This window comes from Erpetoichthys calabaricus, chromosome 3 (assembly GCF_900747795.2).
Source record: "Erpetoichthys calabaricus chromosome 3, fErpCal1.3, whole genome shotgun sequence".
In the NCBI taxonomy this organism is placed as follows: Eukaryota; Metazoa; Chordata; class Cladistia; order Polypteriformes; family Polypteridae; genus Erpetoichthys; species Erpetoichthys calabaricus.
The window spans coordinates 42688292-42702278 of record NC_041396.2 but is presented as its reverse complement, the minus strand read 5'-3'; the positions used below and the strand labels follow the sequence as shown (position 1 = coordinate 42702278).

Genomic DNA, 13987 nt, shown 5'->3' with positions numbered 1-13987 from the left:
TCTTGGATGAGTTAATGCCGGTGAAACTCATCCGGGATAAGTCAGTTTTTCAAACGCAGCCGTGTATTAGATCAGTCTAGCTGGATCTAATCATCCGAGAAGAATGCGCGCGCTGATTGAAAAGCCCATATATATTGAGTCTAGAAAACATGATCAGCAAGTCTCTGATAGGCTGTAACAAAATGACGAAAGAACGGGTGCTTTTTTTTTTTTTTTTTTTCACACAAGCGGAGCAGGACCTTTTATTTGAAGGACATGAAGAATTTCAAGATTTAATATGCACATGGGGTAACACTGCAAAAGCAGCCCAAACAAGAAAAGACGGCTGGCAAAAAGTGGCCGACAAATTAAACACGTAAGTAGTGTGCATTGTACTTACTGAATGCAGCGTTTCATTTCCTATGTGTTAGATTAATTATTTAATATGTCATAATTCCAGATCAAACGTGAGCACAAGGAGAACATGGGAACAGGTTAAAGTGAAATACAAGAATATACTTCAAACTGGTAAATATTGGTATATATAACTATTTAAAGAATTGTTGACATAATCATATATAATATAAAAAACACTAATTTTAAAGCTAATAAGAAGGCAGACAAGCAAAAAACAGGTCCAGACCTAACCCCTGCAGAAGAGTTGGCTCTCCAGCAAAATGCCCATCGCCCTGTTTCTGAGGGTATTCCAGGGGGAAGCTACTCCCCAGAACCAGTGGCAGGATGTAGTGGTCACTTCATTTCAGGTAAAGGATGGTCATTGCATATATTTGTCCTCAATGTGTGCCATAGGTCTGTTCCATATAGCCCTCTTTTTTTTTGTTGGGTCTGTTGCAGAGAATGTCATATCCCTAGAACTTGTGTCTGACCAACGAAATATTGATGAAGGTCAAATATTTGATGAAGACATTGTGTCTGATTATTCATCAGGAGGAGAGGTACATTATTAACTCTATTACTGTACAGGTCAGTGAAATAACATCTAAAAAAATGTTGTCTTTAAACACAGACAGTCAAATAAAAAATTACTGGAATTATGGAATACATTAAATGAAAAGATCTACAAATGCATAATGTAAAATAGCCTTTATCAGGTAGCAGAAAGTCCCAGAAATAAATGGCTGACAGATCTGTGCAACATAACTGTGTGTGAAGGGGGACTCCAGAAGCTTGCAACTGAAGTGTGCTTATTCAAGTATTTAAATAAAAGGGGGATCCTTAGGAGGATTATACCCAAGAAATCAAGCTTTTTGAACAGGTAATGAAGGTTGTTGAGAGAGTGCTAAAGTAAAAGAAACAGGCATCTTGTGAAAGTGAACAAAATGCAGTTTGGCTTCAAGTCATGGGAATAAAACAGATAATTTGTTGTTGGACAAATACAAAAAAAGCATCAGGCAAAGGAAAAGACATTTATATTTTTAGCACTGTGATAGTAATCAGGGTATTATATGTCACAACACTGTGTATCCTGTCAGGCTATTTTTCACTGACAGAGGCAAACAAAAGTCTTAACATAAACTGCAAACCTATAAAACAACCAGCACCTGCAGCAGACAATGAAAGAAAAATAACAAATCCAAACAAGAGACAGTAAACCTTGCACAATGCAGCCATGATTTTTGCTGGAAGTGGCTATCTCAAATGGTACTCTATGTGCGCTTAAAAGATATAAATAATAAACTGAAAAGCATATTAAAACAAATATCACACATACTGTCCTTGTATGCTTTTGTAAGAAATCACAGTTTACATTACTACTATCTGTATAAACACTGAGTGGGTGAAATGTTTACATTACATATTAAGGCGGACAATAAATTGAAAAATAAACATTTACTTTTTCATGTTACTTTCCAATATGATAAAAAAAGAACAGTTCAATTTCTCATTCCTCTTTTAATGTTTTGACTGAAGTAGACACTGTAGGTAAGTAACAAAAAATAAACCTGGTACTCAAAATTACTTTTGGCTACTAAGATATTTTTAGTGTAAAAATACAAAGTAGAAAAGGAAAAATTAATTGTAATGTGACTAGAACTGTATTAAATGTGGTTAAGTTTATTTCTGGTACAATAAGTTGATAATGTAGTTATAAAATTAAAACTAAATTTGAAGCCAAATTAAAATGGCAAGGTGCTAAGAAACAAATATTACAAATGAAAATTAACAAGATGATGACAGAACATTGTATTTGACAGGAGCTAATTATTTGAATTTCTAATTACTCCCAATATTTTCCTTGTTCAGCTTTTGTATTTATTCAATGATATTGTTAAGTAGACGTTAAAGCTTGAATACCAGAATCATGTTATTCATTCTTTAATGCTTAAGGTTCAGCATTTTTGGAGTTAAGGTTATTTTTTCACAATCGGGATGAGCTATCATTTGCCCCAGAAATTTGCTAAACTTGTTAAATGGTAATATATTTAGTAATTTCTATTAAAATGTGTGCTTGCCCCTGGTGGCTTACAGTTGTCAGCCAATAAGACCACAGAAGCCCAAGCTTGAAACAAAACTGTTAAAGCTTATTGAATATATCCAACAGATAATGTTCTTGTGCATCAATATTTTAATAACGTTTGTGTGTCTTCATAATAATTTAGCAATTTCCTTTTCCAGTAGATGGATGGCACAATGGCACTATGGTAGCTCTGCTGCCTCCCAGGTCCTCCCTGTGCGGACTTTGCATGTTCTGTCCAAAGAAATGCAGGGTAGGTGAATCGGCAACACTGATTGGCCAGCGTTGTTTGTGTGTGGTTGCACTGTGATGTATTGGTACCGCATCCACGGTTTGTTGCATGCCTAACTCCGGCCTAAGGCCCTAAGCTAGTTGGGACAGGCTCCAAACACAAAAAAATCGTGAACCTCGTCTGGATTAAACAGGTTAGAAAATTACATGAAAGTTGGTGCTTGGTTATAGGTACAAATTTACACCAATTGCAATTTTATATTAAAAAAACTCAGTTATATCAAAGACATTTTCAACTGACAAAGTGGTGGTGATGCAACATTGATTCTTACACATCTACTATATAATAAAACCCTACTGTATATTTGTGTGTGTCAGAGATTGAGATAGGAAGCACCAGGTAAGACAGGTTGGCACACATGAGGATACTGAGGAAAGGCACAGGAGTAATGCTGAGAGACACCCTAAAAGAAAGGATGGATTTGTGATATTGCTAATAATGTTTTTACAGTGGGTATTACAGCGTGGTCAAAAAAGCAAACAGGAGGTGTGCAAGGTGTCTTGAAATGTTTGAGTAGCACACATAATGGGAAGGCAATCGACAGAGGAAGTGCCAGGGAAGAGAGGTTGAGACACAGGGGAATACCGAAGATAGGTATGGGTGGAATGTTGAAGGTACATGTAAAGTAAGAGATGTCACATACTTTTACTGTTTACCTGTAATGTAGCTAGTATATGAATGCAATGCAACAGAGAAAAAGACAAAAACAACAAAAAATGTGATTCATTTTTATGGTGTAGGTTTTGATTATAAATGTAAATCAGGCATAGGCCTGTAACCTAATCTAATTTTTTTGTCAATTAGATTCAAACAACCTTTGAGGGCATACAAATAGAGATAAAGTTATGTGTAAAACAAATATAGCAAATTATTTTCATCATATGGAGCTGAATGTCCACAGGATACGCGGGTTTATGAAAATGGTTCACGTAGGCGAGCTTTAATATATAAAATGTAGTAATAATTGCCACCTATATAAAAGTCACTACTACCAAAGAAACTCCCTGGGAAACTCACTGGGACATCTGACAGGTGACTGGAATTTCATAGCCCCACTCAATTGGTCCATCCTCTGATCTCTGTATGCCAGATATTGATCCAGGTGGCTTCTCTGTAGTTATCTTATGCCTAGAAAATAATTCTTCCATATGAAAAAATGTTTAAACAGATCTGTATACTTTTGCAGACGCAGTTTTAGCTAACACTGTTTAATCTAATAAGCATCAGAAGAGCAAATTGATATCACAAAAGGACTAAGTGACACATGCATGGTTCACAACAGAAGTCTCCAGATTGTTTGTTGCACTGTGTCACTTATGCAATAAGCATCCTAATGACTTTGAAACTCATCTTTCCTCCATGTGCCTGAACACAGTTCTGCGAGTTAATAATTTGAACCTTGTTCTGAGCTCAGGAATAGTGATAAAGAAAATATTGAAATCAAGAAAAATCCCTGATCCAAACAAATGCAAAAAGGAAGAAAGGCTGGGAAATATTATGAACATATTTCAATGCAAAGGTCATCAAAATGACTGAAACAAAATATATACAAGGTAGACAGTCTGACAGAAAGAAAATTTAAATGTCCAACAAAAAGTAAAAAGCAGTTATAAATGTATGCAGATACAATTTTTCACTATCAAACAAAATACTGTGAATAGGAGACAATTCACACGAAGAGCAAATTACATCTGAGTGTAGAGACTTCTTTCTTCAATATGAAAAGCATCTGACATCACAAGTAAATAATACAAAACATATCTAGAATAGAAAGGAAAAAAATCTACCAGTCTAACAGTGGATAATGCTGCAAACATCTCTCATCTATTAAAGTACATTTTCTGGCCACAATGGAGCATCTAAGTGCCTCAGCCTGACAATTTAATGACAACACTAGTACGATCTAATAACAGTAAGGACAAAATATACATCTTTATGACAAAATGGAGATCTCAATAGTTCACTGAGAACAGAAAGCAAAAAACAGGGGGAGGTGAGACCATGGGATCAGGGATGGGGGGAAAAAGTGTTGAATGCAAAGCCAGCACACTGAAAGGCTTGTGCAAGTCAAATGCTAATGGATTGTTTTTATGAATACATGGGAAGAAAATGGTGTAAGGGATATAGCAGGCAGCAGTCGTCACAAGATGTCCTACTGTGGGAGGCATGTTGCATTTTTAATTTGCATATAATGCAATAGTTAATCATTTTGACCTATTCCAGCCTGATAGAAGTCATTAACAGACGTACAGGACAACCCACAACCACAAGTTCAACACTGAGAGTTTAATCAAACAAAAATAAAAAAACAGCATTATCAAAATTAAGTGCATTATTAGAAAACTGAGAAAATAAGACATTTTACTTCCTTCTTATAAGGCAGTACCTGCTCCCCAGCTTTTACCCCTTACCGCTACACTTAAACTATCCATATGTGCACTGCATACATGAGTTGCTTGTTCTTGCGTGGCCCACCAAAAGGAATAAAGGGAAGACTTCCTGTAGCTGCATGGTAGAATGTCACGCCAATACTCCAAAGATCCACAGTGGCTCCATAAGCCTTATGCTGGGGTTTCCTAAGCACTGCACGCTCATACATGTCAGGATGCTGCAAGACAGAAAAGGACAGTAAAATGGCATCTTAGAAGGGTTGTCATTTTATAACACCAACTAGGGTCTAATCTATTTCAAAAATCTTTATGTGAACAATAAAACACAATTGAAGAAGGGGAGACACTCATAAGTATGGGTGCAGGCAGAGCTAAAAAACCTGGACAAGGGTCAAGAGGCAAACCATTGCAGGAAATATCCCTACATGCAGGCTTATTGTTTCAAGAGAAAATATTCAGTCACTGAGCCTTGACGGCTAGTAAAAACCCAGCTAGACCAAGCTTTATGGCCATATTGTAATATATCACCTACTGACCTAACTCATCCTTGCCCAAGTAGTGACTGCTTTCATCTAGTTTGTGTTTGCCCTACACTCTTTTCAACATGGAGAGCACAGAAAGAATCATGGAGATAAGAAGGACACAAAATATACGTAGGTGGTGAGTTATCCAACATATTTGTGATATGTTTCTTAGGAGGAGGAGGTTAGGAGCAGGCACTGATACAGCACGTTGCCGAACCCACCACATGACAAACCAACTCAGGATCCCAGATTAGGACCCGAGTGCTGGCATACAACGGGTGACACCTCAGCACCCCACCAGCTCAGATGGAATGGAACCAGTGTGAGGTGTTTTATGGTGGCTGGAGTGCCAATTCTGCCATCAACCGCCAAGAGGGCCTATCTATAGGGCTGGATGCAGATTAACATCATACCCAGGATGGAGCAATTGCAGGTTAAGGGCCTTGCTCAGGAGACCAACGGAGTAGAGAAATTTTTGGCGTTTACGGGATTCGAACTGGCAGTCCACAGTTAATACTAATATACAGTAGGTGTCAAAATAGCTTAAATGAACAAAGTAGGCTAATTGCCATCATTAATATAACTTGTTCCACAATGTGACAGAAGATTTAAACAAAAAAATAATTTACATTAGGTATCTACTACTGGAATTAAGCATGCTTCAGGAAAGGAGATTGTAAAACATTATGCCATTAGAGGTCCACTTTTAAACTTTTAAATGAATACATATTAAGGTATTTAAAAGTAAAATGATTTTAAAATTAGTACAGTATGAGATTATATGTGCCATTTTAAATAACAGCTAGACCATGAAGTATAATAAAAGTTGGTGTTGGCATAAAATTAAATTATGCTTATCAGGTTGTCATATCCTGTGTACATGTGCCTGCATACACAAAAATGGTTCAAGTGCAAGGAATACCCTTCTAGCTGCACAGTACTTACTAGAATATTCAGATTACTTATGACAAAAACAGGCCATTCAGCCCAACAAGATTGTCCATCCTATTCACCTAGATTGTCTAAAATAACATCAGGTTAAGATTTGAAGATCCCTAAAGTCCTGCCCGCTACCACACGACTTGCTAATTTGTCTATGGTTCTTTGTGTGCAGAAAAGCCTTCTAAAATCTATATGAAACCTGCTTTTAACAAATTCCTAACCATGTCCCCGTTTTCTTGTTGCAGAATTTATTTTAAAGTAATAACTGGGATTTACTGTAGTAAATCCTTTCAGAATTTAAACACTTCAGTCATGTCCATTCTTAATTACCATGTGCGTAAACTTAAAAGGCTCAGCTCCTTCAACCTCCCCTTGTAGCTCATACCTCTTAGTCCTGGAATCAACCCAGTTGCTCTTCTCTAGGTCAATACCATCAAAAAGTAAAATAGACCAACTGATAAAAGTACTACAGAGCAGTTTACAAACTTAACAGCTGTTAACTGAAAAGCACCAAATGAAATCACATCTGTCTTTGAAAGAGGGCCCTGCATAGTGGAGGGGTCATTTTATTATTACGTTCCTTGAAAACAGCATCTATCTCATGCTCAAAAAATTTAAAGTGATTATTAAAAAAAATGGTAGTGAGTCCAATATTTTAGCACAAGTCATGTATCAGTGCCATTAACAAAGGACAAAGTAAATTACATACCAGCAGATACGAGTAACAGGCTACAGTGTAAAGGTAAAAGGTAAATAACGGAACAATAGAAAATAAATGATTCTACTGGTAATTTACTTCAATTAAATCTTTGATTAGATTATAAAATACAAAAAACATCTCACAAGCCTCTGTGTTAGACTGAATTGCTCCTTTAATGGTTACTGAAGTGATCACTTTGCTGCAGCAATGAATTGAAGAAGTCGAATACTCTTTTAGTTTATTGTTACTGCAAAATTTCTATCAATTAGCCTAAAAGCTTTTATTTCACAGTGTGAATAATGAAGTGATGAAAATGCTGCAAATTTAAATCTTACCTGAGCCTGTTATTGTTTGTTTATTACTTTATGCAAAGCTTAAACGGACACAAATGCAGATGAAGCTGACCATGGCTCGTAACACTAACATGGACTGAGGTGGACTGTAGATATACAGTATGCTGTTTCAGCTAAAGTGGAAAAAAATGAAATGGCATACTCTTCCTGGAGCCTATGTGGCATCCCCCCAATAAATCCCCAAATATACCTGTGTGTTAGGCTGATTGGTTATTCTACAATGGCCTCGGTGTTAAGGGTGGGGGCATGGGCCCTGCAATGGACTGGTAACATGTCCAGAGCTGGTTTTGCCTTGTGTCCAAAGCTGCAGGGATAATCTCCAGTCCTTGCCACTATGAAGGGCATTAAGCACATTTGAAAATTTTATGTTACCTTTTTTAATTCTATTTTGTTAAAATGTTGGTAGGTTACTTTCAATTAGACATGCAGACTATTAGATGGCAGTTGCACTTATTCACGGGATGACTGCACATGCAGAACTTTGCTTTCATCTCACATCATGATTGCATTTTATAACTATAGCATACTTTGGATGCAAACGTTTCTAATAAAAGTTATATTTCTTAAGTCTAAAATGCTCAAAGTAATACCTTTTTAATATTTTATTGTTGAGACATTCAAAGTTCAGCTAATCACAGGTCAGCTGTCAAACACATACTTGGTTTTTATACATTAAACGCTTTGAGCATGGGAAAGGCGCTGTACGCAAGGGGCGTTCAATAATTTATCTATCTCAGAAGGAAAGAAAAGAGTTTTGTTTTATTTTCAATATAGTCCCCTGATAGCTCCATTCACTTCATCCACCTTTTCTGCAGTGACTTTAACCCCTTTGAAAAAAAATCTTCTGTTTGACCTTTAAACCAGGACATCACAGCTGCCTTGTCAACTTCATCACTTGGAAACCGCTGTCCATGGAGAGATTTCTTCAAAACTAGGAAAAGGAAATAATCTGAGGGAGCCAGATCAAGACTGTAGGGTGGATGGTTCAGCTGCTTGAACCCACATTCTCAGATGTCAGCCTGTGATTGATGTGACAAGTGAACCAGCTTGAAGAAGCTGTCATGAAGAAGCAGTACGCCTGATGTCAGTTTTCCTCGTCTTTTCTCTTTGATTGACTCCCTCAAAGTGATCATTGTGTTGGCGTAACTCTCCCCAGTTATGGTTGTCTTGTGTGTCATGAACTCCAGTAGCAAAAGTCCTTCAAGATCCCAGAAGAAAGTTGCTATGACTTTGCCTGCAGATTTTTCTGTCTTGAACTTTTTAGGGTTGGGGGATGACTTGTGCTTCCACTGCATGGACTCCACTTTGGACTCAGGATCTCTGTGATAGATCCAAGTCTCATCTCCAGTCACCAATCAATGAAAAAAAATCACTTGGTCTTCACAGAGCATCTCCAAATTCTTCTGACAGCACTGGAGGCTTGTGGCCTTCTGACATGATGTCAGCATTCCTGGAAACCATCTTGCACCGACCTTTGACATGCCCAAATTTTCATGAATTATTTTCCAAACTGTACCTGCCAAGATGCACATTACTTCAGCTATTTGGGAAACCTTAATTCATCAGTCTGACAAATTAAATCCTCAAAATTCTTGCACATTTCTGTGGAAGCAGTCATCCAGCATGACGGTCATCTTCAATGGACTCTCTACCCCACTTAAACGGCTTGCTCCAAAATTTTATTTTGTAGGATGATGGGGAAGAATGACCATAAACTGCAGTCATGCATTCATGGATCTCAGTTGGCTTTTCCCTACTTTTGTGAGAGATTTTATCACAGAACGTTGCTCCAAATCTAGCATTTTCTTAATTGATTCGCATGAGGACTCTCTTGGAATGTTAGGCTTGCACTGAGCCACAACTCTGCATGAGTAAACTTGAGACATGTCACAGTAGGACCAGACTTGTTTCAACATGCTTGCTACTTTCTTTCAAACTAATAGAAAAATTCTTCACCATATACTGTACATAAAAATAAACAACATTTAGAAGTCACTCCATTTTAGAGTTTTTATGTCTTTCTTCAAAAATGAACAATAGACACCCGATCCACACTTCTAAGTCTACAACATTAGCACTGAGTTTAATAAAGCTGTGACCAGTTGAAGAAAAAACTGTTTCTGTTCCTCATCCTTTGTCAGTACATCATTGTAGTTTGTGAAGAGACTTATTCATTAGTACTAGAACGTTCTCCATTTCATTTTATCGTTTACTAATCACTTATCCAGTTAAGAACCCAGTGGAAGACTACTACGTAGTAACAATACAAATGAAATTTTTAGAATGGACCGACTTCCAAATGGTTTAACTTTCACAGGTAAGCAAGCCATCTCTAATGGATAAAAGTAAGTCTTGTGGAGAAATGATTCTGCAAACATCAATTTCTTTGCATTGGTTTGGACCACCATAACAACAAATATAAACTGGTACCTTAAACAATACTGTACAGTTACTCTATCGTATGATATTTGAGGTCCAGTATTTGCAGTTAGCTCTTTGAAAACAGGATCAGTGCATCCCCATTTTTAAAAACACATATCAGATTTAGGAACAAATAAAGAAAAAACCCATAGGTGGCAGGTTAATTGTCTAATAAAAGAACAAACAAAACTTTGTAGTAATGAAGGAATTCTACCAGATAAATTTGAAAGCCCTGGTTTTGAAAGCTGTACCAACATATAGCTTGATGTGGTGGTTTCTTTAATGTAATTATTTATCTATGCTGCTCCAGGTTGTTCTCCTTTTACATACTGATATATTCAGCTATTAATGAGCAAAACAAAAAAAGATAACCCCAGAAAAGACTACACACACTTCCTAATTTTCTAAATTTGGAACTCCTAATTCCTTCTACTGATCAGCTGACTCTTACCCACATTTCATGTTCCTCATTTAAATGACCTTTTTTGTTAATGTTTTGGGATTATTTTAGTTGTAGTGTACATTTGACCAAGAACAAAATTTGAGTCTGTGAATTCTATAAACATACCAGATACTCCTCTGTTCCATACAAGGAGAGGAACTTCTCACCATCCTCCAGCTCTCGGGCTGCTCCAAAGTCAGTCAGCTTGTAGATGGATTGCTTGTCTTCCCCGACCACTCTCATTATGTTGCCTGGCTTGATATCCCTGTGAACAACTCCATTATGCCTCAGGTGGTTCATGCCTGCCACTAAATCAGATTGGGGGGTGGAGGGGTTGTTATGTTCTCTTTTAATTTTATCATGCTTACAGAAAAAAATAAAAAAATTATATATATATATATATATATATATATATATATATATATATATATATATATATATATATATATAATAAACAAAATAAAATAATAATAATATGTATTATTATGTATATTTGGATACTGGTGAACATCACTCCATATTGTTGCCTTATGAGTATGACACATTTCAGTCTGGCAAGAGACTGCATACACCATTCCAGCAGCACATTTCAATGGGGGAAGGAAATCCATAATAGGGACAATACAAAAAGGGACAATGAAACACAGACAGTAAAAGAGGGGAGGAGGAATTCTTACATCTGTCACAGTAAGCCACGATGGTGACACTTAAACAAAAGGCACAAAGGGAGAGCTGCTAAATCTCAGTGTACCATCTTAGTGCAATGACAATGGTATGATTCCAGACTGTTCATCCACAGACTACAGAACTGGAATATTTTTAAGAAGGGTCTCTCCAGGAAGAACAAAATAAAGCAACAATATGCTAGCTGAGCTAATTTATAACATCTTGGTTTGAGCAAAGACTCACCTACACACTGCAGCACAATAAGGAACTCTGACTCTGACAGGCCATACATATTCTCTGGGTCCTCTAGAAGATTAAGCAGACTGCCTCCAGAACAGAACTCCATTACAAGAACTTTCTGCTTTGTATTGACATGTGTCTGAGCAAGTAAAGGAAACAGAAAAATGGTGAAGAGAGGTTACTAGGCTTTAACAGAATGTCAACAGAAACATGACAATTTCAATTAATTAAACAATTAGGTTTTAGCTTACATATGGCTACTTAAATGGTGTACAACAATACTTACATTTATACTGCAGCTTTCATAACAAGTGCAATCATCCTTTATTTCTGAACAATGATAAACAGCAATGGTTTAGTTCTGAAGACCTACTGTATGTGGCATTAGGTTTTTGTATAAACCTTCACCTCTAATTTTTAAAAATTGTAAAAATCTCATCTTTTCCTGTCTTTTTTGCATTCAGTAGTGTAGTAGTGTGAAATTTACTTTGTCAATCAGTTTAGATAGAAGTATATTTTTGCTATATATTTTAATACAAATTACTAGGAAAATGATAAAAGAGAATAACATTTTTTCCAGTGTAATCTGCTCACTTAATTGTATCCTAATAACACAAATTAACAAGTAAAGAAGAACAATGGCAAAGGACACACAATTTGCAATTACTTCAATGTCATATCAATTAGCATGCTATGAAAGATATATTTTTAAAATATATTCTTACTTTCATTTATACATATGTATTACGGCCACAAGGGGGCGAGACTGAGCCCCAAACCGCAGACACAATAGCACCTAACACTGTCCTGGGTTCAAATACTGGGTTTTTATTTGACACCAACACCTTGCAAATGTGCACAGTCAACCATACCACAAATCTACACAAGCGAAAAGATCTTTCTCTCCTCCTGGTGAGTGTTGGTTGATGCAGTGGGCACTTTTTAAGCTGGACCCAGGAATGCTTCTGGTAATACGGCCTGGCCCGTGGGGAGCACTTCTGGGTTGTATGGGAACCAGGGAGGTCCTCCCCCGGCCGCGACCTCTAGTGTCACCGAAGGATCCCAAAGGGCTGCACGTCCCTACTCTAAGTCCCATGCAGCCTTTCAGGTGTCCAAATTGGGAGTATTTGAGAGGGACACTGCCACTTGTTATATGGGGGACTGAACACCTTACAGTTTCCAGCTTCTGCCAGTCCATCTACCATACTACCATCCTAACTGAGGCAAGGGTTGCAAGGTATCCCGGCCAAGTTGTGGCTCCACTTCTGGTATTCTTCCATTATCGCCAGGATGCTTGTCCATCCTCCATGGTAAGTATACTCATATATAATAACTAACTCCAATAAGGCTTTATGTTTCTTGTTTAAGTGTGCTGATAATTCAAGAAGTTAACTCTATAACAATATTCTAGCAAAAAGCATGCATTTTGAACATAACAATTAGATAAAGGACATATGGATTATGAAATACAAGTAACGTGAGATTTCTTTTTTTTCCATGGACGTTTTTCATATCATTTCCTGTTGTACAACACTACTTACAGTTGCCTTCTATTATGTCAAACTTCTCTTTCTCTGTTCTGCTTGAAAGAATGTATTTCATTTTTTTTTCCACTACAAAATAAATGGGGTAAATAACATATAAATAAAATATCATTTTTGGGCAGAGTATTCCTTTAAATGCAAACTCTCTTTTGTCATTTTTCTAGTAATTAATTCCTTTCCTGTGGAATCTACTCTCTTAATTGAATCCTAATAACACTAAATAATAAATGAGAGTTTGCTTGACTCTCAATGGAGTCATTGGATAAATAAAAAAATAAATCTCTCTCTATTATGTACAATCATGGCCGAAATTATCGGCACCCCTGGTATTTTCCCAGAAAATGCACCATTTCTCACAGAAAATTATTGCAATTACAAATGTTTTTGTATATACATGTTTATTTCCTTTATGTGCATTGGAACAACACAAAAAAACAGAAAAAAAAGCCAAATCTGACATCATGTCACACAGAACTCCAAAAATGGGCCAGACAAAATTATTGGCACCTTTTCAAAATTGTGGGTAAATCGTTTTATTTCAAGCATATGACGCTCGTTTGAACTCACCAGTGGCAAGAAACAGGTGCTGGCTATATAGCAATCACACCTGAAGCCAGTTAAAATGGAGAAAAGTTGACTCAACCTTTCTGTTGTGTGTCTGAGTGTGCCACACTAAGCATGGAGAACATAAAGAAGAGCAGAGAATTGTCTGAGGACCTGAGAACAAAAATTGTGGAAAAATATCAACAATCTCAAAGCTACAAGTCCATCTCCAGAGATCTTCATGTTCCTTTGTCGACTGTGCGCAACATAATCAAGAAGTTCACAACACATGGCATTGTAGCTAATCTCCCTGGACGTGGACGGAAAAGAAAAATTGATAAAAGACTGCAACGAAGGATAGTACGAATGGTGGATAAACAACCCCAATCAACTTCAAAACATATTCAAGCTGTTCTGCAGACTCAAGGCGCAACAGTGTCAGCTCGAACTATCTGTCAACATCTGAACGAAATGA

General features: G+C 36.9%; 1 protein-coding gene across 2 annotated transcripts in view; it reads right to left on the bottom strand.

The window, feature by feature from the left end:
- ikbke (inhibitor of nuclear factor kappa B kinase subunit epsilon) overlaps positions 1–13987 on the bottom strand; it is a 73220-nt gene that overhangs the window by 37592 nt on the left and 21641 nt on the right. For both annotated transcript variants that reach the window (XM_028796693.2, XM_051924559.1), the window contains exons 4-7: positions 11429–11564; positions 10646–10827; positions 5195–5355; positions 3765–3875 (exon numbers count right to left, since the gene is read on the bottom strand). In XM_028796693.2, coding sequence (XP_028652526.1) covers positions 3765–3875; positions 5195–5355; positions 10646–10827; positions 11429–11564 — 590 coding nt within the window. The remainder of the gene's footprint in view (positions 1–3764; positions 3876–5194; positions 5356–10645; positions 10828–11428; positions 11565–13987) is intronic.